At 43.0% G+C, this 26,791-nt stretch overlaps 3 protein-coding genes across 5 annotated transcripts in view; 1 reads left to right on the top strand and 2 right to left on the bottom strand.

The window, feature by feature from the left end:
• The window catches only part of tgfbr2l (transforming growth factor beta receptor-like), a 397,772-nt gene that overhangs the window by 333,460 nt on the left and 37,521 nt on the right, over positions 1–26,791 (bottom strand). The window lies entirely within an intron of this gene.
• Positions 1,516–6,513, top strand: lacc1 (laccase (multicopper oxidoreductase) domain containing 1). The gene is made up of 5 exons (XM_050048853.1): positions 1,516–2,156; positions 3,002–3,180; positions 3,563–3,728; positions 3,818–4,043; positions 4,210–6,513. Exons 1-5 carry the CDS (start codon positions 1,679–1,681, stop codon positions 4,436–4,438), a joined length of 1,278 nt encoding a protein of 425 aa, XP_049904810.1. The 5' UTR covers positions 1,516–1,678; the 3' UTR covers positions 4,439–6,513.
• lmln (leishmanolysin-like (metallopeptidase M8 family)) lies at positions 9,828–24,194 on the bottom strand. Its single transcript, XM_050048846.1, has 16 exons — positions 23,818–24,194; positions 21,303–21,406; positions 21,140–21,170; positions 20,279–20,361; positions 20,018–20,135; positions 18,805–18,983; positions 18,434–18,539; positions 17,933–18,027; positions 17,070–17,187; positions 16,871–16,978; positions 16,590–16,777; positions 16,214–16,346; positions 15,596–15,755; positions 15,125–15,255; positions 14,812–15,022; positions 9,828–14,119 (listed from the first exon to the last, which is right to left on the bottom strand). The coding sequence occupies exons 1-16, from the start codon at positions 23,950–23,952 to the stop codon at positions 14,019–14,021; spliced, it is 2,001 nt and encodes a 666-aa protein (XP_049904803.1). The 5' UTR covers positions 23,953–24,194; the 3' UTR covers positions 9,828–14,018.

Below are 26,791 nucleotides of genomic sequence, written 5' to 3'. Positions count from 1 at the left end.
CAAGTGTTGTGAGGACTCTAAAACTTCACCTGAGCCTCCCTCGGCATATGGGTGAGTAGATAATGGCTGAATTTTCATTTTTGGGTGCACTATCTTTTTAAGTATAAACCGGGAGCTCTCCTCTGATGGGAACGTTTTCAAATCCAGACTGGTTGAATGACTCGTCACTACGAGATCCAGACCCTGGGACCAGTTGCACAAAGCACTTGAAGTTAAGATTATCCTTTAAATCTGAGTTAAGATTTCCTTTGAAAAAACAGTTGCACAAGATTTCTGTGAAGTTTTTCTCCTTATCTTGGTCTTAATCTAAAGGAATTGCTTAACGTTTGTTAAACCGTTGCACAGACGACCTTAGCAACCAATGTAAGGGGAAAAAACATAAGGTACCTCTGACTGCATGTTAACGGCAACATGGCCGAGTTTATGGTGATAAATGAGGACGATGATGAGCAACTGATTTTGCACTTTAAATCTGATCGGAGGTCAGTTTATGATTTGTCTCAGCATCTGAAGTTGGATCACTCAACTTTCTGAAGCTCTGCGGTTTTATGTAACAGGATCTTTTTAATCACTTATTGGTGAGGTATTTCATGGACACAAGTCAACGGTGTGCTGCATCATTCGGCAGGTTTCAAATACCCCCGTCCGTCTGCTGAACACTGTGGAGAAGTTCCTGTCCCAGCATGAGAAGGATCAGATAGCGATGACAGGTGGGCTGTCACAAGAGCAAACAAACAGTCTCCATGGAAACAGTAGGACTTAACTGTGCAGTAAACACTTTAATGCCCTTTCTTGACTACGGAAACCTTTTAAGAGATTCTGTGCAACACCCTTAAGTAAGTTCTGCAGCTAAGGAAAAACTAAACCTTAAGTGTCATACATCAGGAGCAAACTTAAGGTGTTTTGTGCAACCGGTCCCTGGTCCTTTAGTTTGTGACTTCAACTCAGATTCTGAACTGTTTCATGTTGGTGAGACTCACAGTCATCTCGTCTGTTTATCAGGTCTCAGCAGCAACTCAACAGATAACTGCAGCATTTAGTCGACTCATTAATGAACCACAGCCCCGTGCACCAGCATCCATCTTGTGTCTTCTCTGTGAGATGTAGTTTTTACTCCTTGTATCTGCAGTTTTGTTCTGATCTGATAGAATCTGAGGCGTCGCTGTAGATTAAATCACCCAGCAGGATATACAGGAGTTAGACTGAGCCCAACTTTAAACATGCAGAGCAGGAAATGACACATTAATGCAGCAGCAATATTCATCCAAATACTGGAGATAGAAAATGAAAACACTTTGCTGCAACTCTGCTCAGCTAATGACACAGTAGAGTTTTGGATGCAGAAACTTTCACAGAGTGTTTTACATACTTTTCCTGTAGTAGAGGATATTCTTATGCTTCACTCAGCAGATGTGGAGGAAACAGCTCAGATGAGAGTTTCCAGAGTGTGAGAGTGTGTGTGTGTGTGTGTGTGTCTGGGGTTTCCACTGTGGGCGGAGCCAGGCTGCAGGGACACGATCCAGGAAGTAGACAGTCTCTGTAGTTTCCGAGTTATTTTGGCTGTCAGACATGTTCCTCTGTGACGTAACTCTATATAAAGCTGCGCGTGCGAGCAGCACGGGTTAAACAGGGCTCTGTGTGTGTGTGTGTGCGTGTGTTAGTTACCTGGTGTGTCACGATGTGTGAGGCCGTCCTGGTGGATCTGATCCACGGCTGCAGTGCTGGATGCACCGGCGCGTCTCTCCTGGAGGATCCCGCTGCAGCGGAGCCGCAGGTCTTCCTACTGTGCGGGAAACGGTACCGGGAGAGGAACGGCTTCTCTGACGCCTTTGTGAGCTCGTGCAGGAGCGTGCACATGCTGGACTCGGACTCCACGGCGGAGTGCTTATACCGGTTCAAACAGACTGTGGATCAGCTGGATCTGAGCTCTATCAGAGTCCTCACGACCCCGCGGGGCCGAGCCGTGCTGCAGGGCTACCAGGAGCTGCTCTTCACCGCCGTGTACACCTTCATCTACCAGGTGGACCATCTCACCTGTCCGAGCTGCGCAGGCTCCGCCCACACAGACTCACCTGAAGAAGAAGTCTCCAAGTTTCTGCAGCAGCTTCCTGCACAGAGGGGACAAGTCACAGTCCTCAAGTCAACTCTGATCCCAGGTCGGTTCAAAGAAAAAAATATTGATTTAGGCAATTTATTAAAAATATGTAACTATCTATTGTGTCCAGAACTGATTAATGCACGAGCAATGCAACAGGACAACCTTCAAAATATTTCTTAAGTTTATGTGACAATAAATAAATAAAAACGAGTTGGACTCAAAGTTACTTTTTAATGTGTGATCTCCTTCCAGATGTTAAGAAAGAACCACAGAGATTTAAAAAACTTTTAAAATTCATATACACAACATAATAAACTTGCACAATATACAGTGCACATCCAATAATAAATGATGCCAAAGTATCCAGTGTCCAGTGGGGTATTTAGATGAATGAGATCAGAGGAACACAAACCAAACTCTGTAAAGAAACTATCAATTTAATGATAACATGAGACAAATTCTGTTGTAAAATAAAGAGATTCAAAACACATGATTGGACATTTGAGGGTTTACTGTAGTGTCTGACAAACAAGCAGTATCAGTTGACACATCTACAGTTTTCCAACACACAGTAAAAGGTGTTTCCCGTCACTTAAGCTGCTGTTTCCCTGATATTCAGACAGTTGCTTCTCCTCACAAACCCAAATCTATCCAGCATCAAGCCAGATCATTTAGCTGAAGTCACGTCAGGATAATAAGTTTATGTCCAGTCACGTATATTCACACAGTAAGAGTTTATGCTAGGTCATCGACATCAGTGGTTCCCAACTGGTGGGTTTGTAAAAAACCTACCCAAATCTACAAATTTAAGGATAACATGAGACAAACCAATGTGTTCTCTCCACGGTGCTGTAAAACTGCCAGATTTCTTAATGGAGATTGGTGTGACTGTCTTTGTCTCAGACTGTTTCGGTCATGGCTTCAGCACCCGTAGAGGCGGCGTGTCCTACATCCCGACTCTGTCCTCCCTGAACCTGTTCAGCAGCAGCAGGAGGAGGGACCCCGGGGCCGTGGTGCAGGAGAACAAACGGAGACTGGCCCTCCACGCTGGTTTCAACCCTCAGCTGCTGCGTCAGGTCAAGGTACTGACCTGTGGTCACATGATTCATCCTGTACGACACAATATTACAGGCCGAGGCAGCTGATTGTGCTCCTGCAACATGAGGGACAGTCATTTCTCTTGTGTATACTGCCACCTAATGGGTACACCCTGTAACGACAGGGTCGATCCACAGAAGTTAAATTTAGTTCAAAAAAGGGTAACACACTGAAAAACATTTACAGTGAGACATGCGGGATGAATTTATTGATGTGTTTAAGATCATTTAACCACCCAAAGATACAGGCCTCTGTATTTAAGATATATTTCCTGTCACAGAGGACGAAGGACACTAGAAAATATTCATATCTGAGCAGCCACAAACTTTGCTTCCTGCCTGAACCTGTCGGGTGTGTTTCCTGCAGGTGAACCACGCCAGTGATGTCTTTGTTTTGGGGAAAGCTGAGCCAGAGAGCTACGACGCCATGGTAACCAATCAGACCGGGGTGATTATCACAGCTCCGGGAGCCGACTGCATGCCGATCCTGTTCGCCAATCCGGTGTCAAAGGTCATCGGAGCCGCTCACGCAGGTTCATGCTTCAATTAGTTATTTACAGAAATGTCTGAGATGATCTCAGTGATGTTAGAGGGGACACTAAATGTACCGACTGATTCTCAGGCTGGAGAGGAACCCTGATGGGTGTTGCTATGGCGACGGTGGAGGCCATGGTGAAGGAGTTTGGTAGCCAGGTGGGCGACATCCTGGTTGCCGTGGGACCGTCGGTGGGGGTGTGTTGTTACACTATGGAGAGACAGCAGGCGCTCGACTTCCACCGCATCCACCCGGACTGTGTCCCTGATCCAGAGTCAGCCAGACCACACGTCAACATCCGCCTCGCCAACAGGTAACAGAGGACGAGAGAGGACATGTGGTTTATTTTCAGATTTTACTTCATATTAAAAAAGTTTCTCTTACTATTCCTGCGTTTGGGGAGGAATCATTTTCCAAGATTTGGAGCTACAGTTCCCATAATGCATTGTGAGCAAGTATTGCCTGTTGCTTTCCCTCAGACTTCTCCTCGAGCGTGGCGGCATCCTGCCTGAACACATCCATGATGACACGGTGACGGAGCGGCCCTGTGTGACGCCATGCACCTCCTGTCACCCCGAGGACTTCTTCTCTCACGTCAGAGACGGACTGAACTTCGGCACCCAGGTGGGCTTCCTGTGGATCAAAGAGACGGAGGACGAGACCCCGCCCACAGACGGACTGACAGATGATTGTGCTGTTTGGACTTGAATAATCAGCAGGTAGAAAACACCTGGAGTCAACAGGTGGAACCACATCACTAATAACTCTACGGTACAGAATATAAACATATATAATATATATACAGTTGTGCTCATAAGTTTACATACCCTGGCAGAATTTATGATTTCTTTGCTATTTTTCAGAGAATATGAATGATAACACAAAAACTTTTCTTTCACTCATGGTTAGTGGTTGGGTGAAGCCATTTATTATCAAACAACTGTGTTTACTCTTTTTAAATAATAATGACAACAGAAACTACCCAAATGACCCTGATCAAAAGTTTACATACCCCAGTTCTTAATACCGTGTATTGCCCCCTTTAACATCAATGACAGCTTGAAGTCTTTTGTGGTAGTTGTGGATGAGGCTCTTTATTTTCTCAGATGGTAAAGCTGCCCATTCTTCTTGGCAAAAAGCCTCCAGTTCCTGTAAATTCTTGGGCTGTCTTGCATGAACTGCACGTTTGAGATCTCCCCAGAGTGGCTCAATGATATTGAGGTCAGGAGACTGAGATGGCCACTCCAGAACCTTCACTTTATTCTGCTGTAGCCAATGACAGGTCGACTTGGCCTTGTGTTTTGGATCGTTGTCATGTTGGAACGTCCAAGTACGTCCCATGCGCAGCTTCCGGGCTGATGAGTGCAAATTTTCCTCCAGTATTTTCTGATAACATTCTGCATTCATCCTGCCATCAATTTTGACCAAGTTTCCTGTGCCTTTGTAGCTCACACATCCCCAAAACATCAGCGATCCACCTCCATGTTTCACAGTAGAAATGGTGTACCTTTCATCATAGGCCTTGTTGACTCCTCTCCAAATGTAGCGTTTATGGTTGTGGCTAAAAAGTTCAATTTTGGTCTCATCACTCCAAATGACTTTGTTCCAGAAGTTCTGAGGCTTGTCTCTGTGCTGTTTGGCGTATTGTAAGCGGGATGCTTTGTGGCATTTGCGTAGTAATGGCTTTCTTCTGGGAACTCGACCATGCAGCCCATTTTTCTTCAAGTGCCTCCTTATTGTGCATCTTGAAACAGCCACACCACTTTTTTCCAGAGAGGCCTGTATTTCAGCTGAAGTTATTTGTGGGTTTTTCTTTGCATCCCGAACAATTTTCCTGGCAGTTGTGGCTGAAATTTTTGTTGGTCTACCTGACCGTGGTTTGGTTTCAACAGAATCCCTCATTTTCCACTTCTTAATTAGAGTTTGAACACTGCTGATTGGCATTCTCAATTCCTTGGATATCTTTTTATATCCCTTTCCTGTTTTATACAGTTCAATTACCTTTTCCCGCAGATCCTTTGACAATTCTTTTGCTTTCCCCATGACTCAGAATCCAGAAACGTCAATGCAGCACTGGATGAAAGATGCAAGGGTCTGTCAGGAGTCTAGAAACTCACTGACCTTTTATACACACACACTGATTACAAGCGAACAGATCACAGATGAGGATCGTTACCTTTAGTAGCCATTCAAACCCGTTTGTTTCAACTTGTGTGCATTTTATCAGGCCAAAATCTCCAGGGTATGTAAACTTTTGATCAGGGTCATTTGGGTAGTTTCTGTTGTCATTATGATTTAAAAAGAGTAAACACATTTGTTTGACAATAAATGGCTTCACCCAACCACTAACCATGAGTGAAAAAAAAGTTTTTCTCTTATCATACATATTCTCTGAAAAATGGCCAAAAAATCACAAATTCTGCCAGGGTATGTAAACTTATGAGCACAACTGTATATGTGACTTTATATCCAGGGGACGTAACTAAGTACATTTACTCAGTTTGAGAAACTTTACTTGATTATTTTCAGCTCACGTTCTACGGTTTACTCCACTACATTTATCTGACAGCTCTAATTACTTTACACATTAAGACATACGAGTTTATAAAATCTGATGTATAATTATATAATTAGTCAGACAATAAATATGAATCTATTTTGATGGTTGAAGTGATTTTTCCTGCAGTGTGTGAACACGTCCTGCTCTGGGTCAATCACACACATTCAGTCTGATTATAAATATTAAAGTGAAATATTTAATAAAGCTGTAATGCTGAATAATACCTGCTACACCTGTTCAGCCTGTTCCTGTTTAAACGTGTATTAATTTTAATGTGTAATAAATGTTAACTGCTCTTTAGGTTCCAGCTGAGTGGGTTTATTAAAGTCGTCTAATTAAGATCAGCAGCTGTTGTTAACGTGGACAGAATGAGCAGTTCAGGTGCAGCCGGGAGACGTGGGAAATATGGCCGCTGAACACTGCAGCCTTAACAGAGCAACTTGTATCTATAACAAATAAATATGATGATCTTTAAATTATGGGTTTGAATCTGTAACAGCACTTTGCAATAAACATTATTATTAAAAAACAAAACAAAAACATTATTATATTAAAGTTTCCTCCAGAAGTCAGAAACATTCTCTCGTGAAATTTGTTATTACAGGAAGCTTTCAGTTTTGTTTTACTTTAAAAGGAGGGAAGGAAGAAAGGGAAATGAGGTAGGGAAGGAAGGAAAAAGGCAAGGAAGAGGGGAAGGAAGAAAAGGCAGGGTAGAAAGGGAAGAAAGAAAAGGGTGAAGGGGAAGACAAGAAAGGAAAGGATGGAAAGGAAGGCAAGGAAGGAGGGGGGGTAGAAAAGTAAAGAAAAATGGAAAGAATGAAGGAAAGGAGGGAGGGAAGAAAAAGCAAGGTAAAAAAGGAAGAAAGAAAAGGAAGGTAAGGAAGGAGGAAAAGTAAATAAAAGTGGAGCAAATGAAAAGTGGGAGGAAGGTGAGGGAGGAAGGTGAAAGTGAAGAAAGGAACAGAAGAAAAGCAAAGAAAGAAGGAAAGGGATAGACGGATGGAAAGGAGGGAGGGAAAGAAAACAAGGGAGGAGGGAAAGAAAAGTGAAAGACAAGGAGGGAGGAAGGGAAGGAAGGACAAGAGAGAAGATAGGAGGGAAGGTGTTACTACACAAATTAAATTTATCCATGAACTGAACCTCTGTGATTGTGACAGTAAATAAAATGATAAACTGATCATCACACACACACACACACACACAGACACACACACACACACACAGACACAGACACACACACAGACACACACACACACTCCACAGTTTCCTGAACCATGAATTCAGATCATAAAAATATTTCAGCTGAATTTATGATTTTAGTCTCAGAGTGAGAAACTGTTCAGCTCCAGACTTTAATTATAAACATCAAAATAAACCTGTTTTTATTTATTTTAAACAAAAAACTATCAAAGAACGTTGTCACAAGTTCACAGCATGATTTCATAGAAAATGCTTTAACATAATCAATAAATTTAAGTTTATCTGTAAACGTTTAAATATAAGCAGCTGTGGTTTAATAACTTCTGCAACACAATAATTTCAGAGTCAGACACAGGACAGTCGACGACGTCTCTGGGGAACAGACAGCATTTATTCTGACAAACGTCTCAGTCATGATTTGTCTTAAAAAGCAGCCCTTTTTCTAAAAAAACAAAAATAAATTAAACATCAGATGAAGAAAGCAAAACGTCTCTGCAGCAGATCAACAGGAAACCCTCTGATGTCTCCATGGAAACAGACTTAAAAAACAAACAAGCATCAACAGAACGTCCTGAAGCCAAACAACCAGCTGACGCTCAGTTTGAGGTGAAATGCCCCTTTAAAGGAATAAGAACTGGTCTGAGGTCAGATCTACTGCACAGGACTGACACAAAGCTCTACAGTGCATGAGTTACACAATATAAATAATACTTCCCTCTGTAAACAACAACAAAATCCAGCTGTTTGTTTTGTTCTTCCTGTTGACGCGTCAGTGAGTCACAGATTTTAATAAATACATAAAAACTAAAGTCTGTCAGTGTTTCAAACAGGAAGTCCTTCATCATTAAGGCCCGCTCGTCTGCCTCAGTGTTTCTTCTTTAAATATAACATGACTCAGCTACACTAAAGAACAACAGAAGAAGAGTTTCATTCCAACCAAACACAGCGTCTGTCGTTCTCCACAGAGAGCTCCCATCCTTCCATCACACAGTACATTAATAAAACATGACGACAGGTTTCATTTGGTTTCACTAACAAAGACATTAAAGAGTTAAACTGAAGCTACAAAAACATGCTGAGTCATGGTTTCACTCTCAGCTCCTCAATCCTTCATCTGCCTGTAATGAAAAGTTTCACCTGAACCTTCCTGACATGAAGCACCGTCACACTCCTGTTCTCTCAGTGAAGTTTCCTAAATTCACAGCAGCACCGACATGTTTGAGGGACAGTAACTGGGAACCACAGCGTGTGTCACTGGGGCGAAGGTTTCCCATGATGCTGTTGGATGATGATGACTGTTAGGGTGTTTTCAGCCCTAGAGTCGTCTCCTTTGGTCTGAATTAGGGACTAGTTTTGTCACTAAGTTGTATAATTGCCTAGAGTTGGTTCGTGTTCTCACGGCAGCATTTACAAGAGGACCAGATCAAATGCCTTGTGTGAGAAAGCTGCTCTTGATTGGTCAGAATTTCCATGTGGGAAAAATCCAGGAAGTAAAGCAAACGTTGAAGAGGGGCAAACAAACTTGAGTTCGATTGATCGATTTGATTTTGATCACTCAGGTTTGAAGTTTTAAAACTTTAAAAAAGCTTTTTATGAAATAACGTCCAGCTGACGATGTCAGGACACTGCAGCAGCTCACGCATTCATAAACCTTGTCACAGGTGTTTGCTCAGTGCTGCTGCTGAGGACGCACATTTCCTTTTCCTAGGATAGCGAAGGTGTGACCCATCCTACTCTCCTCTGATTGGCTAGTACTTGTTGCCTTTGTTGGTTGGGTGGTTACGTTTAGGAAAGAGGAGTGGGATTGGTGAGGGTAAGAATGCCAGGGTCAGAGCCAAAGCACACCGGCGGCAAATGGCGCGTATCAAAAAATACAATGTACAACCCTACACCTGTGGCGGCTAGACGCACGTTGGCACTTCACGCCACTGTCCTATTTCCAGCCTCACCGCCCCCCGGCATTAAATGCATTTTTCCCCACCTGCTCTCTGCTTGTACACACCAGCTCCCACAGCAGCTCTCTTTCTCTGCTCCTGTGGTCAATGGACTGCACTTGTAAAGACCACTCTTTAAAGTCACCTACATGAAAACACAGACAGTACTTACTGACCCTCATGCCGACAAGAAGTCCAGTGTAGTTTTTTAATCCACAAAACTCGTTCGGGGTATCGGAGGATAACAGCTAGCCGGAATAACAGCTACACTTGAAGTGCATGGAACCCACACTTTGAAAATGTAATAAAACTCCGCTAATGTATTTCAAAAACGTCAGAACGGCTCGTCCGTCGTAATCCAAGTGCCCTGAAGACGCAAGCATGCGAACTTGACTTGAAAAGACGTAATTTACTCCACATCATTTCTCACCGTAGTCAGTTAGCCTGCCCTGCAGACTGCTGTGTTTACATGGCAACTTGCGCGAGACTAGCTGATGGCTAGTGGTGGTGCTAGTTCTCGAGTCTAACGCGAGTTGCCATGTAAACACAGCAAGCATGCAGGGCAGGCTAACTGACTACGGTGAGAAATGATGCTGTAAAAGTGGAGTAAATTACATCTTTTCAAGTCAAGTTTGCATGCTGCGTCTTCAGGGCACTTGGATTACGACGGACGAGCCGTTCTGATGTTTTTGAAATGCATTAGCGGAGTTTTATTACATTTTCAAAATGTGGGTTCCATGCACTTCAAGTGTAGCTGTTATTCTGGCTAGCTGTTATCCTCCGATACCCCGAACGAGTTTTGTGGATTGAAAAACTACACTGGACTTCTTGTCGGCATGAGGGTGAGTAAGTACTGTCTGTGTTTTCATTCTAAAGTGGCCATTTCCTTTAATGACCCACAATCCCGTCATTATAAAGACAATGGCCGAAAAGATACTTCTTGGCGAGTCATCGCTCTGGAGTTCGGCTCTTCAGGTGAGAAACCAAGTTTAATTAGTGGCTGTCCACACATGGCTTTAAGCTAACGTAGAGGTGGAAGAGGTTCAGATCTTTCAGTAACAACAACTTTGTGAGGTCGACTGTTGACAAGCTGCAGTGTGATGCTTCTGGTGCGTGCTGGGGACGGCCTTTGACACACATTTCCAGCTTAAGCCAATCAGAGGCTGAGAAAGGCAGAGCAGGCGTGTCGTGTCTTCACCATACTGCGAAAAACATTTGAGCTGAGGACCCATCAGTGAGATGCTGCAGTACAGCTTCTGACCAACAGTGGCAGCACTGAGTAAACTGCTGTGACTAATGTTTCAGCTTTACCCCTTCATCATCATCATCATCATCATCATCATCATCATCATCATGCTATGGCTTGTTCAGGTTTTTCACTGACTGACAGCTGACAGCTCTTAGTGACTGACAGCTGGCAGGTACATGGCTTATTCTTCCTCTTCTGTGTGTCAATGTTTCACCTCTTCCTAACGTACAGCAAGCGAATGAACTCTGGAGGATGAAGAGCAAACAACTGTCCACATATACTACACGCAATGTTGCAGTGTGAGGACAGGATGAGATTTTTATTGTGTTCTCTCCGTCTGCAAATGAGTTTGTGTCTCAGTTATTTAATCATAACTCTGGTGGTGTTCTTGAGTTTGATCAATTGTAGTGATCTGTGTTTACAGTTTCATCGCCTGTCATGAGGAGTGATATTAACTGTCAAAGAAAGTGCTGTGTGATATTTAAGATGTGCTGCTCCTCAACATTATAAATGGCTCCATTGATCCATGTTGACTGCTGACTGGAGGGAAACAGAAACATCAGCGTTGATTCTGACTGATGGAGGAGCAGCGAACGTTGAAAAAATAATATTTGCTGTTATTACAGTTGGGATATGATCGGCAGTGTTAATGGGGATGATTATATTCAAATCATTATTCACATTTTCTCTGAAAAACATTAAGATTATTATGATGTGATTTTCTCCGCCAAACAAAGGATATGATGAGTAGGTCAGGACGTCTCTGCAGCATGACATTATTTAATTTAAGATGGTATTTTGACACACTTTTAACACATATTACATCTCCTGGGATTTGAAAGCTGCAGTCAGACAATTACAATAAAATTTGCATTACGTGTTCAGCCCTCAGTGACACGTAGCTCAGCCTGTTCCCTGACACACAGAGCAGTGTTATCTTCAGCGGGAAAAACTGAAACTATCTGATGTCTCATTTATAAAACAATGCATGGGAGCCATACTAAAATGGCGCGCAGCATAAAATATTCTACTGTTTCTACGATCAGGCTTCCACCTCGCCATCTGCATCGCAAATTTCCCATCTCCAAAATGTTCGTCGGCATGGGTCAAAGTTTCTCCCATCAAGTCTGTTTTTATAGATCACTACTTTTACATGGGAAGTGGCTTACGCCTCTTTCAGGCCTCGTTTTGTGCGTACGTTCACAAATGAGACCCCTGATGTTCACATGTGCTCGTTCACATCACATCCAGTCTGGACAAGGTGTTTGTTCTCTGCTCTGTGTTCATTTGTTCAAAATATTCTCTACAAACAGGAGGTGAATAATCTGCTGTTAATCTCTGTGTTGTGTTCACGTACTGACTTTGGTCTGTTGTCGGTATATTATAGTCTTGTGCAGACTAAGCTAACAATTAGGGATGCACCGAACCGATATCTGGATCGAATATCGGCCCCGACATCATCAAAATAGATGGATCGGGTATTGGAAAATGCAACCTATACCTGAGGCGATCCTTTCCCTTTAAATCTATTGCGACGTGAGCTACGTCATACGTCATGGAGCGAAGGAGAGAATCTGCTGTGTGGAGGTATTTCACACTATTTCAACTGCTGTTGCACAATTGTTTATTTTTGTTATAAAGAAATAGTTCATCATTGCATTAATCTGTTTCATCTTGTTTCATTTTATCTCAGGAAGGGACTGTGCAGTCATCAATGCCTGATGCCTCTAGTCTTTTCTGTTCTACATGTAAAGGTATATCGCTTTTTAGGTCAACCATGGTATCTGATCAGTATCGGGTATCGGCTGATACTCAAAGCCACAGCATCGGGATCGGTATTGAAACTGAAAAAGCTGGATCAGTGCATCTCTACAAACAATCATGATTTAAGATCTGAGACAAAAATCCTGGAGTCAGAATCCGTCGGGAGTTGTCCCAAATACGACGTCAGTTTGCTTTATTTTATAGTTGCCAAAAACAAGATTTACTTTTAGTCTGAAGATGAGAGGGAGACGGCAGAGGCGAGGACACTGAGAGTCAGATTCACTAAACTCTCTTCACTGCAAAAACCTGACACGATCGGCTCGTTTCAAGGACCACCTGAACATCTGTGATAATATCAACACCAACATAATGCTCTGTAAGGCTCCCTGCTCCGCTCTGCTTCATTCACAAAAGTTAGTAAAATAAAAAATAAAACACCCTCAGCAGCACGTGTCCTGTTGTGGGACCCAAACTAAAAAATAATACTACAGCTGCCAACAATGTGTCAATAAAGCAGCACTCTCACATGAGGTCTAAAGCAAAGTGATGGAGGGGGAAGATGAGCTGTTGGTTGTACTTTCTGTTTAGTAAGAAAATTAAGTTCCTTTCTTTACGTTTTGTGAGTTAACTTGGTTTATTTGTCCGACTGAAAAAGCGAAGAGAGCATCTCTGTCACTTTAACTTTGTGTGTTCACACATTCGCTATGACCTCTGACCCCCAACAGCACCTGCTGTTTGTCATGTAGGAAACTGAATGCGTATTCTTCTGTAGATTTTCAACTGAAACACACTCGACTCTTCGTCCCTAAATTCACACAATGTTGCAAATCTGCTCAAAGCAAAAGAGGGAATGAAACTCAGGCGACACTTTCTCCGTCACCTGCCTCTAAAAACAGGAGTGCATCTTAGGAAAGAGTCGTATTTATATTTACAAGTGTTCTGGTTTGAACTTTAAAAAGTTGAGCAGTTACCTCCTGCTGCCAGCGGAGGGCACCACACTGCACACGTCTCATTCAGAGGAAGCACGCTGACCTTTCAGCTTAAAAGTCTGATGTTTTAAAAAAGTGTTTGTAGCTTTAAAAGCGTCCGAGTGCACAAACACGCTTTAGTGTTAGACTGCAGGCGGCAGGCAGCTGGAGCTCCTCTTCATCCTCACATGTATTCAAGCAAGGAAAGATCAGCAGAGGACAGATCTTCTGATCCTCTGTCACTGCAGCACGAAGGAATAAAACTGGCTGTGATGAAGCAGGATGATCAGGAGCTGAAGGAGAGCTGTGGAACCAGCTGCAACACGAGCCGATAAAAAGACCGATATCATCCAGTCATGATCAGCAGAAAGATCCCTGACAGAGTTAGAGATGAGATGAGCTGAGGAATGAAGGAGAGGAGGTCCTGAGGAGGGAATGATGGAGGAAACAAAGAAGAAGAACTCACAGTAGGAATGAAAGAGAGAGGAAGGAAACAGGGAGGAGAAGGAAAAGGACAGAGTGAGGAAATAAAAGACGTGTGGTCCAGATCCTCAGAGGACTCCAGATGAGTGTTAAGCTACCTCATTGTTTAGTGTGTGTTAAGTGTGTTTTATCAGCTGCAGTGGCAGAGCAGCAGTCCGGCCACCAGGGGGAGCAGGTTGAGCAGCAGGAGCCACAGAGTGATGGCCAGACCTGGAGAGCTGGAGCACGGGTCTGAAACAAACAGAATCACATAAACATGTGAACAAAACTCATTTTATTCCACCAAAGCTGAATATTGAAAAAACTTCAACTCAAAATGGAAAAGCGCCCCATGTCATCTCTAGTTTTTCCCCATTGACCAATCGGATGATTTGAGAGGCGGGCCTTCTGTGGTGGTCATGACAACACGTTTACAGTTGGTAAACAATGGAGGAGAAACTGGTGGTAGCAGTTGCTGGATACCCAGAGCTATACGGCCCGACGATAGACAGCAGGTTGTCAAACTGCCCTAGTCATCCGAAAATATGCCTGTAAACGTCCATGATGGAGGAGAAGCTCCTGGACCAACTGGTGGTACTCCCCATGATCCAGCCTCTTTTTTAGGGTCTCATTTACCCACACAGATCAATTAATTAGTAGGGCTGCCCCCTGATAGTCGACCAAAAAGATCACTAGTCTGAAAGATTTCACTGATGTAAACTCATCTTCACTGGTCGACTACAAACATGACGAATCATCTGAAACATGGAAGTAGCTACATGGCCATTAGCCACTTAGCACAATCATTACTGCCTTGCCGACAGTGTGTTGAGAAAATTCTGGCTTCATTAACCTACTGATGACCACCAATAAGAAAAAGCCTATCGAAGCATCAGCTGAACACTTTGTGTGCACCGCTGTAAAAAGAGGACGGTGGAACTGACCAATGGGGTGACTCCTGGAGGAGTTGATGGGCGGGAGCTGGTGTGGGAGGGGGCAGTCGTCACAGAAGTCGGTGCAGGCGGGGCAGATCAGGACGCCGTTGTAAACCCAGTCGTTGACTCGCACGCTGACGCTCAGCAGCTGACCTTTCCGGACGCAGACGAAGGAGCGATCCTGAACAAACACCGTCAGGCCCTGAGCCGAGCACCACACCTGGAGACCACGACAGCATTTTAAAACTCACACAGCTCCGAGTGGACGCAGTCTGATGATATAGAAAAACATCAGACGTAGAGAAAACTTGTATGAACACACCTTGTAGCATCCAGAGCCCCAGTCAGGGTATGTCATCTTCCTGGTACACTGCTCCATCACAAAGGCGGATTTCTGGTACAGACACACAGAGTCCGGTCCGTACTGCTCTGCTCCGTAGTTCCTCCACCAGTCTGAACACACACACAGAAATATTTCACTGTTCATACAGATTTTACTGAGAAATTCCTCCACAATTCTCCTCTGAGCTTTCAGTTAGACTGATGATGTTGACAGTGATGATGTCAGTATGCTTCGGCCCAACTTCTTCCTTTCTGCCGTCTAAATAATATAATATTTAAATGATTATTTAACTTTATAATGGAGCGTGTCGGCTCAGTTACAAACCCTGTTTCCTTAAAACATGGCCGGACAACACACCAGATGAAAGAAGTTCAAGTCGAGCTCACTGACACCTAAACAACATGGTGTTAGTGGTAACCATAGTAACAGTGGTGTGACTGTGACGGTCACCTGGCTGGTTCTCTGACACTCTGCAGTACGAGTTCCTCTGATACTCTCCACTCAGGTGCCAACTGAACTCCTGACTGAAGGGACAGAAGTCAGCGATCTCCACGGCGCCGCCGAACATCGACAGCTCATCCGAGGACACCTCAGGGATCCTCTCAAAGTACTAACACACACACACACACACACACACACACACAGAAGCACACACAGTGTATCAACAGGCAGTAGAGTAGTAGTAAAGTTTACAGAACATTGAGTATGTCAGAGTGGAGCTGAAACAATTCACAGATTCCTCTAGATAATTAAATCAGCAGCTAATTTCGTAATCGATCAATCGTCATTTTCTCTGGAAAGAATTTCAAACATTCACTAGTCCCAGCTCATGCGGGCGACTAGTCGGCTAGTGGCCCTAAATGATGACTACGGGTCAACTAGGAATATTCTTAGTCGCGGGCAGCCCTAAAAAACAATCATGGGTGACAAGCCTAAGGCGAGATGGAACAATACAATTCCAGCCAACATCAGCCATCTGCAGGATCTGAGGTTTTGGGGGTTCTGCATGTTTTGGTGCCAGAAAGAAACTTTTCCTTGTATTGGGTGTGTGTGTGTTTGTGTGTGTACCTGGTACTCCAGCGGCAGCTCCTGTGGGTACTTCTGCAGGTTGCAGACGGCCACAGCCAGCTGGTCCTGTCTGCAGGTCAGCTGCAGAGGAGACGCTCTCACTGTGTCACAGTACGGAGTCACAGAGTGTCGTCTGCACCAACAAACACCACACAAACATTTCATATTCAGATTCTTTGAGTGTCCAGAAAAGGGCTATATTAATCCAATGTATTATTATTATTATTATTATTATGATTAAATTAAAGAATTCAAAGTTCAAAAACACCTGACTGGGACATCTGTACTTTAAAGAGTCTGATTGGAGCTGTGAGCTTTAAAACAAGTGAATATTCTTTGTGATCATGAGAGTTATTATTCTGAGTATCACTGTGACCTCTGTCTCTGTCGGTCCATCCAGAACTTGCAGCTCTTCATGACGAAGTCACAGCCGAGGCCGCGGCCCCAGTCCAGCCTCTGGGCCAGGCTGTAGTTGGCACGGTACCAGCCGCTGTCCTCCATGATGGCCAGCGTCAGCCGAGAAAACACCCGGTTCTGAGTGTGGGAGCCCGTCATCGCCTCGTTCTGAGGGACCGACAGAAGGTGATGATGAACACAAGGAGGAAACATGAACTACAGTCCCACAGAGAGAGACACAGAGAGGTGGTGTGTGTTCACCTCCAGCAGTCTCTTCTCCCAGTGGTTCAGCTCAGTCCCTGTCCCTCCCTGGTTCTCCAGCTCCATCCCCTCCAAGATGGGACAGTTAAAATGTCTCCTCGCCTCCTCCTGGAACCAGGAAAAAAAATACATTTCTGCATGTAGTGGGACTTTAGGGTTATTACTCTAGTGAAGACGACTGACACAATATGTTTCTCACCACGACTCGGGGAGTGACGAGGACGTGGACTTGGTGTCGGACCATCACTCCTCCTCTGATGTCCCACAGCCTGCTGACCCTCCTGATCACCGCCTCACTCCACTGGTACAGACCCAGGCTGACACACACACACACACAGGTTCAAAGATTTGCAATGATGTGTAACCGCTGAGCGTTGCAGAGAAAAGTAGCAGCAGTGTGAACTGGCAGGTCTGAGCTCGACTCAAGCCGGTTGATGACATCATCTGTAACTCAGCTGGTCAAATCGCCAGCAGCTGGTTTTAGAACGTAAAGCACGTCAACTGTTTCAACAGCCAGTCAGCTTGTAGTGAAAATGACCACAGACGGCGTATTCGCTTGCTGCAGCAGGTGCTCCGTCCCCACCGAGCCCTCTGTTACCGTCCTCACAGTGTGCCAGTGTCAGACGTTGCTCTCTGTATGTGCTTATGCCCCGCCCACACACACACATTCTCATTGACTGATGAATTGGCGCTGGTTATTTATATTATTGTGGCGTATTGTTTTGAATACAGTCCATCTGATGCTGGTTTTGTTTCATCACTGCAGCCAGTATCTCACTATCACTATCCTCATTCAGATTTTAAGAAGCTACAAATTATATTCAGCCACAAAATAAGTCTGAAAAGCTGCAAATCAGAACAGAAGTACAGAGTTGCTGACTAGAGATGATACACCGTCTCATCTCGTTGACTTGGTGTGAACCAGCGGGTTTTTAGAAGTTGCCTGTTTCAACTCGTCTCGCTGCAAATCTTTTTTTATTTATCATTTTGCGCTGCAATAAGATGGAAACCCGATTAGTGTGCACACTACAATGAAGATCTTGAAACACAAAGTGTCTTCACCTCTCGTTGAAGGCGGGCAGGCCGCTGGTGAATCGAGGAGTCAGAGGTTTGCCCTCATCATCGTGGTAGAAGGCAAACAGACCAGCTGAGAACCCCTGGTGGTCAGAAGAGAAACAGCACACACAGACAAAATCACACAGTTGGTGAATAACGAACTGTCCCCTTTATAAACTCTTCACTGCAGAAAAAGCTGAACAATCCAGAGAATTAAATGTCAGAAAAAATAAGCAGTCCAGTACAGAGAAAATAAAAACAGTAAAAAGAATAGATGGATAGCATGTTAGCAGTTAGCTCACTGGCTGCAGGGGTTCACCAACTAACCCTCTCAAGTGAGACCATTCTTTGTCAATATCTCTATGAAGCTGCACAAACTGTAAACAAAGCTCCTAAAATCCAGTGAGGGTTACAGATCTCTGTTTAAAACAATCCAGTGTTATCTGTCATGGTTCAGCTGAAAATACTTTACAACATGAAAAGCACAAAACATGTTGTTGTACTGACCAGAGCGTGGATGATCTCATGTTTGACTGTGGACAGCATCCCTTCAAACTCCTGAGGCTGAGAGGAGATCATGGCAGGACACAGATTGGCATAGCCTGCTATAGGTCTGAGGACACACAGGTGGGAATCACAGGGAAGGTTACAGGACAGTTTGTCCACAATAATGATAAGCCTCATCTTAATATAAGCCTTATCTTCCTGTCAAACCATCTGATTCTCGCAGTTTTGTTCTATAGGAAACTGTTTAATGTTTAAAGTTAAAGGACTAGACCAGAACTGGAACAAAGAAAAAAAATTCAGGCTGCAATCAGCTACAGTACATCACCAGATATACTAAACATGAACAATTGCCGCCATGGCGTCCTCCCCACCTGTCCAGCTCTGCTTCCAGCTGGCAGTAAGCAGCGTAGGCCACTATGTTCTCCTGCCCACAGCGCTCTGTGGTGATGCCGCTGACATAGAGCACAAAGTCGGACCCTTCCACTCCGGGGCCATCTGGGGGCCCCAGGGGGCCACAGGACTTCCCTGACTCACTGCACACCTTGCATTGCTAAGAGGGAAATACACATGACAAGAGTGAGCAAAGACACAGGGAAAGTATCAAAGTAAGTCATGTAATTAATGGACATAATGTAAATGTGTCATTTTTATGCAGATGATGCACAGTCATATCTTCCAGTCGACCTTTCTGATTCAGTCTGTTTGCCCTAAGGTAACCTGTTTGATGTCCTGTTGGTTTTTGAGTGTTTTTATTAACAGACCCAAATTTGAAGATAAAACTCCTCTGCAGAGGGACAGACAAACCTTTTACACATTATAAAACATAAGTTACATTTTCAACAAACTCTGCATGTATTCATCCTTTCTGAGGTGAAGTTTTACCCTCAGATTTTGGACTATGAGCCTCACATGTTCAGCAGTAAAAGCAGACAGCAGCAGGAGAGGTCGAGGCACTATTGTTAGCTCCTGCTCAGCATCTACAATAACCATAATGAGATTACCACCCTGACAATAGCCTTCTTTTATCCTTTCAACCTTCCACACTGCCCGTCCCTCCCTCATCAGTCCATCTAATCCTGCTTCCTCATTTTAGTGTTTTTCCTTTTGTTGTTCTTCAATTAAAGATCACTCAATCCTCCATAATCTCAGACCTGCTTTTGAGAATATGGATCACTCTGTCATCATTGAGCACCCCTTAAAATGGTTTAGCATTAAAATACTTCACTGGTTCAGAAAACACTCCATCTGCAGATCTTTGGCTGTGCCCTTTTTTTCCTGTGGTGTCCCACAGGGATCCATCTTAGTTCCATTTTTGTTCTCTCCGTATATGCTATGCTTGAGTCAGTTATATTCAAACTGACCCATGATGATGTCCAGTTCTTTCTATTGTCTTTAAATGTGTAGCACTTTGTGACTTTAAACCACCAGAGGGCACAAAAAACTCAAAATCGCTCCCACAGCTATGAATAGTTGGCCTAAAATGTTGTTATGTCCACAGCGTAACAACTTGGAATTTTGTTCTTAAAAGCTCAGAGAAGGCAGTTTTAATAATTGCATTATCCATCATCTGTGGCGCTTCCTGACCTGCAGGTGGTGCTGAGGTACGACGACAGGGCCACACCGGGTGACGTCTGCACAGGCGTCCTGGCAGTAGCGATGAGGGTCATCTCTCTTCCTCAGGTACTGGTTGGTTGCACATTGTCTGAGATGACAGAGACAAAAAGCGCTTTACTGAGCAGCTTCTTCAGACGACAAATTAAGCCTTTCCTCAAACCTTTAAGAACAAATCTGTTCATAGGAGTTTGTGTTAGAGATTTAAACATCATGATGGGACAGGCCACGTACCTGCTGAGCAGCACAGGACCCACCCTGCGCCTCACACTGAAGGCTCTCTGCAGGTAATCGATGGCCTGAGGAAACAGCTTATCCTGAGGAGGAAACACAGTTTAAGTCGATTCAGCATCACTGCAGCAAGATAAGAGCTTCAACTCCTGCAGGTCAGTACAAAGAGCCCAAAGCAGGAGGCAAACAACAATCACAATGAGCCAACAGAAACCACTGATGTGCTTTGAGCTGCAGTTCCTTTGACGGCCACTAGATGCTGCCAATGAGAAAACTTTAACTACCCAAATAACCTAACCTTCCTGTGTAATCAGTCTACCGTTTATTTATTATTTTATTTATTTTATTTATTTCACAGTAATTGGTATCTAGGTCCTACAACGTTGAGGCAGAGGGTCCTGTCTGTAGCTCTGGTTGAGGGTGAGAGGCTGGATCATGGGGAGTACCACCAGTTGGTCCAGGAGCTTCTCCTCCATGATGGCCGTTTCAAGTACTGCACTTATCTGCTTCCAAGCCTGCTGTTTTGTATTAAGATGGTGATAACTGCTGTTTGTAAAGTCTTATAGCTCTGGGTATCCAGCAACCACTGCCAACTTGTTCTGACCACCACAGAAGGCCCGCCTCTCAAATCATCCGATTGGACAATGCAAAGAAAAAAAAACCACAAAAAAAAAACGGAGATGGCGTAGGGCGCTTTTTCGCTCTGAGTTGATTTTTTTCCAACTTGAGGAATTCAGAGCGCTCCAGCAAAAACACCAGGCACCTAGAGTGCAGTAATGCAAGACACGAAAAAAAAAAAACCTGCCTTCAGCTGCTGAAACACTTTTTGTGTAATCAGGGCCTAAGATGTCAAGTGCTCCTCACCTTTACCAGTCTCCTCTTGTCTGCAGGAAGCCTGTGGAGACAGAGAACATCCCGTCACCTACACTTTAATACTGTAGTCACAGAGTGGGAAAAAAATTGGTCCCTAAACTCTCAAATCTCGGACTGCAGCTTTAACATCGTTGTGATCTGCTGCAGGACTTACTGGTCAACACTGTAGTCGTAGATGATCTTTATCTTCAGTTGGAGGTCGTCAGGGGAGCTTCTCTTCGTCAGACGCTCAGGCTTCAAGTACACATGATGGACAACCTGAAAGAAGCACAGAGAAATGATAAACCGCACACATTCACATCAAGTGTTTTATACATTTACGAAGCATTCCAGGTTCAGGATGGATAATATGAATATAATCTGTACAAGTGATTTTACACACCAACAGCAAAATACACTCAGCTGCCAGTTTATTAGGTACACTCAGCTAAAACTAAAGCAGTCCTGTAATAAATCCTCCTCCATGAAGGTTGAAATGTTCTTAACTAATTAACTAACGGTAAGATCACTGTAGAGGATGCTGTAGAGAGTTGTCTCTGTTATTCAGTTGACCCTGCTTAAGTTTGGCCTGTTAAAGAATGATAAAATTCTTATTGTCTTGTGTTGTTCTTAATTCGTTCTTTATTTCTTTCAGTAATGTATGTTTTACAACAAATAATCTACAAATGATTAAAATACTTTTGAGATATATTCTGTGGAAGTACCCTGACTATTTTTTAGATTGTTTCCAGCACAGATAAGATGTTTTATCTTGAGAATGTATCCAGTCCTTTCATGAAATGCATGAATAATGACTTCAGCGTGATGTTTTTCAGTTAAATAAAACCTTTTTGGCAACTATTAGCCATTGTGCACTTTTAAAAAATCTGTTGTCCTGCATCCGGCCTAAGCAGACAATGAGAAGTGCACACAACCACCTCTCTGTCTGTCGAATTCACAGCACCCAATGAATCCTTACGAAAACAGTTTAAAATAGTTGCACATTTCCGTTGATATACAGCACATGAAAAATTCAAATTATTTATTTATTTAACCAGAAAAACCTCGGGATTAAAAATGTCTTTTTCAAGAGTGTACTGGCCGAGACAGGCAACGACACAAAGTCACAGACAGAAAACAGAGAACAAAAATACTGATTAAAAATTCAAAGCTTTCAAACAAGCAGTATAAAACACAAAATAAGAACACTACAAGGAAAGCCAAAAAGTATGTTAATATATACTAGAAATGAACCATAAAAACGCAAAAAGGGCAACTACACAATTACAAAGACTTTGACATCCGCACATAGAAGATTGTGTACAAAAATCCTGCAGCAGTGCTTTAAAACAGCCGAGAGGAACCACTGAGTGCAACTAGTCCTTCTGCAGAAGATTCCACATATAAAGAGCTGCATACATAAAGCCCACTTACAAAACTCTGTACGTACCCTCAGTACAGACAATAGAAACATGCTCTGTGAACAGAGAGCAGAGGCATTTTCAATTCTCTGCTTAATGTACACACATAAATATACTGGCTGTAGGCCAAGAAAAGCTTTGTATAAAAGAGAATGCAGATGAAAAAGTCTATGAAATTGTAAAGAGAGCCAGCCAACCTGGCCAGACAGGGTACAGTGATGAGTTAGAGGCTTACAGTTGGTAATAAATCTCAATGCACCATGGCACACAGAGGCCAGAGCATGCAAACAGTGGGAGGGTGCACTCATATATAACACACCCCCATAATCACGCACAGTCAAGAATGTCTCTCTTTTTGGCCAAGAAGGAGAAGCAGTTTCTATTTCTAAAATAAAACCAGTTTCAGTTTCAGCTTTTTCACGAGTAGTTCAATGTGTGGCTTTTAAGTTTAGATTAATTTTACCACAGAAACTACTAAATTGTACAACAAGCACTCTGTATATAAAAGTTCAATGTTTATGTTTTGCCATTGTTTAGCTTTTTTGTCCTCGTTTTAACTGCATGTCTGTTTCTGTGAATACACATTGAGATAAACTTGAAACTGGAGTCAGATTCACTGTGTGCACACATACTTGATCAATAAAGCTGATTTTGATTCTGTTTCCTTTGACTCTGCATTTTCAAATTGGCGGAGACATACTTTAAACAAATGATGACATATTTTTGATGAATTTGGGCAGCTAAGGCATGCCACATACTGCATTTCGGTGCTAAACTTTAGTTGTTTGCTTTTATTCTGAAGAGATGTAGCCGGAAGTGTAGTTTTTGTTGTTGCTAGGGGAACACAGGCTAATGGTGAACACTTATAATGATGAATGAATAATGAATGGTGAACTCCTAACTCGGTTATTTTATTTTAAATGTCCCTGACAGACACAGATATTATGGTTATTGTCAGTAAACACTGTAAACATTATGAGTAGCCTCCTGTTAGCCTGTTAGCTTGTCAGCTAACTGTGTAGCAAATCTGATTTAGGTAGCTAACTGAATATGTTGGTCAGAAACAAATATTTCACATCAGTGTTAGCTCTAATGGGCGTACAAAATACATCTAAAAATACAGGGACACAGCGAAGTAGTTAATCTTATCACACAATATAAAAGATACGTTAATTAGCCACCACGGCTAACGTGCTAACTAGCTTATCCCGTCCGCTGCCACAGTGCTGCCGCTAGCTGAGTTAGCTCGGTTGATACACCGGGGCTCACCTCCTCGGGAGAAGGGACTCGGTGCTTGCACGTCCCGTGGCAGCTCACTAACACCGCCAGGATGGAGAGGACGAGGGCAGGGCCGAGGAACCAGGACACGGACGGCTTGCCATCCCCGCTCAGCCTCGGCTCCATCCTCCGACCAGCCCGTAGAGCGGGGCTCGGCAGCCCGAAGTCAGCAGAACCTCCGCCGGTCCGGTGGTCCCCTCGGTGCTCGTTTCATTCATCGCTTGCAGGGTGAATCACAACATGTTAGCATCCCGCAAAAAACACATCCAACGGTTCAATGAGAGGAGAAGAGACAACAGAGGAGGCTGAAACACCGGCCGGTAAACGGTAAAATCTGAGCCCGTCAGCTGGTTTGATGCTCGGTGTCAGCTGAGAGGAGGAGAGGGGCGTGACGCGAGGGGCGTGACTTGAAGCAGGGGGCGTGGCCTATAGGGGCTTCTGTAGTTTCTTGCTCCAGAGATATTTACCCACTCTCTTATCTAAAACACATAGGGACTGTTCGTTATTTATGAGAGGAAAGGGGGTGGTGCAATGAAGGGGAGACAATTTTTTATTCATTTTTTTTTTTTACACACAAACACACAAAAAAAGACACAAAATTCACAAAAAGGTGCAGAACAACCACAAAGAGACACAAAAGTGCTACAAAGAGACGCGCAACAACCAATGAAAGGCACAAAATTCACACAAAAGTACAGAACAACCACCAAGTGACGCAAAACTGCTACAACAAAGATGCAGAACAACCACAGAGACACAAAATTAACACAAAAATGCAAAACGACCACAAAGAGACGCAAAAGTGCTACAAAGAGATGCAAAATAACCAAAAAAGACACGAAATTCACAAAAAGGTGGAGAACAACCACCAAGAAACGCAAAATTGCTACAAAAAAGATGTTGAACAACCACAGAGACACAAAATTAACACAAAGGTGCAGAAAGGGCCACAAAGACACACAAAGTTAATGCAAAAGTGCAGAAGGACCACAAAGAGACACAAAATCAACGCAAAAGTGCAGAAAGACCACAAAGAGACACAAATTAACACAAAGGTGCAGAACAATCACAAAGAGATGCAAAACTGCTACAACAAAGATGCAGAACAATCACAAAGACACAAAATTAACACAAAAGTGCAGAAAGACCACAAAGAGACACAAAATTAATGCAAAAATGCAAAATGACCACAAAGAGACACAAAATTAACACAAAGGTGCAGAACGACCACAAAGAGACACAAAATTAACACAAAGGTGCAGAACGACCACAAAGAGACACAAAAGTGCTACAAAGAAATACAAAAAAAACAAAAAAGACACGAAGTTCACAAAAAGATGCAGAACAACCACAGAGACACAAAATTAACATAAGAGACACAAAAACTGCTCCAACCACAGAGACGCAGATTAGCTCTATGTCTACTTTAAGATTTAGATGCTGTCCCACCTTCTTCAGTAAAATGCGCCTCATTTTATTTCTATGGATGAACTGTAAAGTCTCAGGTTTTTTGGAATGTTCATTGCTTCACCTGTCTGTATCAACACTATGAATAAATATGCTGTAGGTAAACAGGACCAGAAACCTAGTCCAGTGGTTCCCACTGAAATGTTACTGTGAGCTCAGGACAACACGTCTTTTGATGCACATTTTAATTTGCATTTGGCTTCTTTGTCCTTTGTTTCTGAGTTTGTGATGGGTGCCAGAGATTATCCTGGATATTCAAAATTGTGGCCCCATAACTAACTTTCATGACATGAAATGATACTGAGTTACTGTGAGATGTTTAGGTGTGACAAAGAGGTATATCAGCAGCCACAAGTCTGAAGCAGAGCACAAACAGAGAGCAGCAGACAAAGATGGACACACTTCTTCTGCTCATTGTGGCAGGCAAGTGCTTTATATGTTTTATATTCTTTTATTACAGTACACTGATGTATTGTTGAACTCTTATCAGAACACTATTATGATGCACTTCATCCTTGAGTTTATCACAAACATTTAAAATCTCCAAATCTGGAGATGCACGGTTTTTACTGTACAGGAAAGGGATGAAAAAGTAACTAAAGCTGTTTGACGAATGCAATGCAGGAAAAGTACAATCAGGGTTCATATAGCTGAAGGCAAGTTAGATTAAAGACCTTTTAGGAGTTTTAATGCCACTTGGAATTAAACGTAAGACCAGTATTACAATAATTAATTAAAAAAAAAAAACATAAGCTGCATTTGGGACAATTTGGTCTAAATGTTTATTCTAACATTAAACTCCTTTTTTTGTCTTGTGGAGCAGAGAAGGGTCGAACAGAACTGGGAAACACCTGACGTTCTTTGGGGGGATTTTGTGTTTCTTACTCTACATGTGGGATTCTACTGTCTTTATTGCCTTTATCATTCTGAGTTTAAAAAACTTTTTGTATATAATATACAGAGCCTTGTGTGCACTTCCTCATGCTGTTCAATTCTGATCTGTGTGATGTTAATGTGACAGGCATTCTGTAAATTACTTTTAAAAAATAGATCATATTAATTGGTTTGACATTTTACATGCTACACCTCCACTGGAAAAAATCATAAAATTGTACTTCCCATGTCTGAACATTTTAAGACTTTTGACAAAATGATTTAAGACATTTTAATATGAATTAAGGCCTTATTTCTAGATTATTATATTCAATGCATTTTGAGACTTTATAAGGGTCCGTGGGTGCCCTGACAATACCCTCAGTGGTATTTCCCCCTGCAGAAATCTTTAGAAATTATATATGTATATATATCAATTCAATCAATCAATTTTATTTATAAAGCCCAATATCACAAATCACAATTTGCCTCACAGGGCTTTACAGCATACAACATCCCTCTGTCCTTATGACCCTCACAGCGGATAAGGAAAAACTCCCCAAAAAAACCCTTTAACGGGGAAATAAAACGGTAGAAACCTCAGGAAGAGCAACTGAAGGAGGGA

Source organism: Epinephelus moara, chromosome 7 (assembly GCF_006386435.1).
Source record: "Epinephelus moara isolate mb chromosome 7, YSFRI_EMoa_1.0, whole genome shotgun sequence".
Classification (NCBI taxonomy): domain Eukaryota; kingdom Metazoa; phylum Chordata; class Actinopteri; order Perciformes; family Serranidae; genus Epinephelus; species Epinephelus moara.
This window is presented reverse-complemented; position numbering and strand designations above follow the sequence as displayed.

Coding starts and splice junctions, on each gene's coding strand:
- lacc1 (XM_050048853.1), top strand. CDS start 1,679: ATGTGTGAGGCCGTCCTGGTGGATCTGATCCACGGCTGCAGTGCTGGA. Junction 2,157..3,001: donor CAAGTCAACTCTGATCCCAG/GTCGGTTCAAAG, acceptor TCTTTGTCTCAG/ACTGTTTCGGTCATGGCTTC. Junction 3,181..3,562: donor AGCTGCTGCGTCAGGTCAAG/GTACTGACCTGT, acceptor TGTTTCCTGCAG/GTGAACCACGCCAGTGATGT.
- lmln (XM_050048846.1), bottom strand. CDS start 23,952: ATGGAGCCGAGGCTGAGCGGGGATGGCAAGCCGTCCGTGTCCTGGTTC. Junction 18,028..18,433: donor ATGAGATCATCCACGCTCTG/GTCAGTACAACA, acceptor TCTGACCACCAG/GGGTTCTCAGCTGGTCTGTT. Junction 16,347..16,589: donor ATGGACCGACAGAGACAGAG/GTCACAGTGATA, acceptor TTGTTGGTGCAG/ACGACACTCTGTGACTCCGT.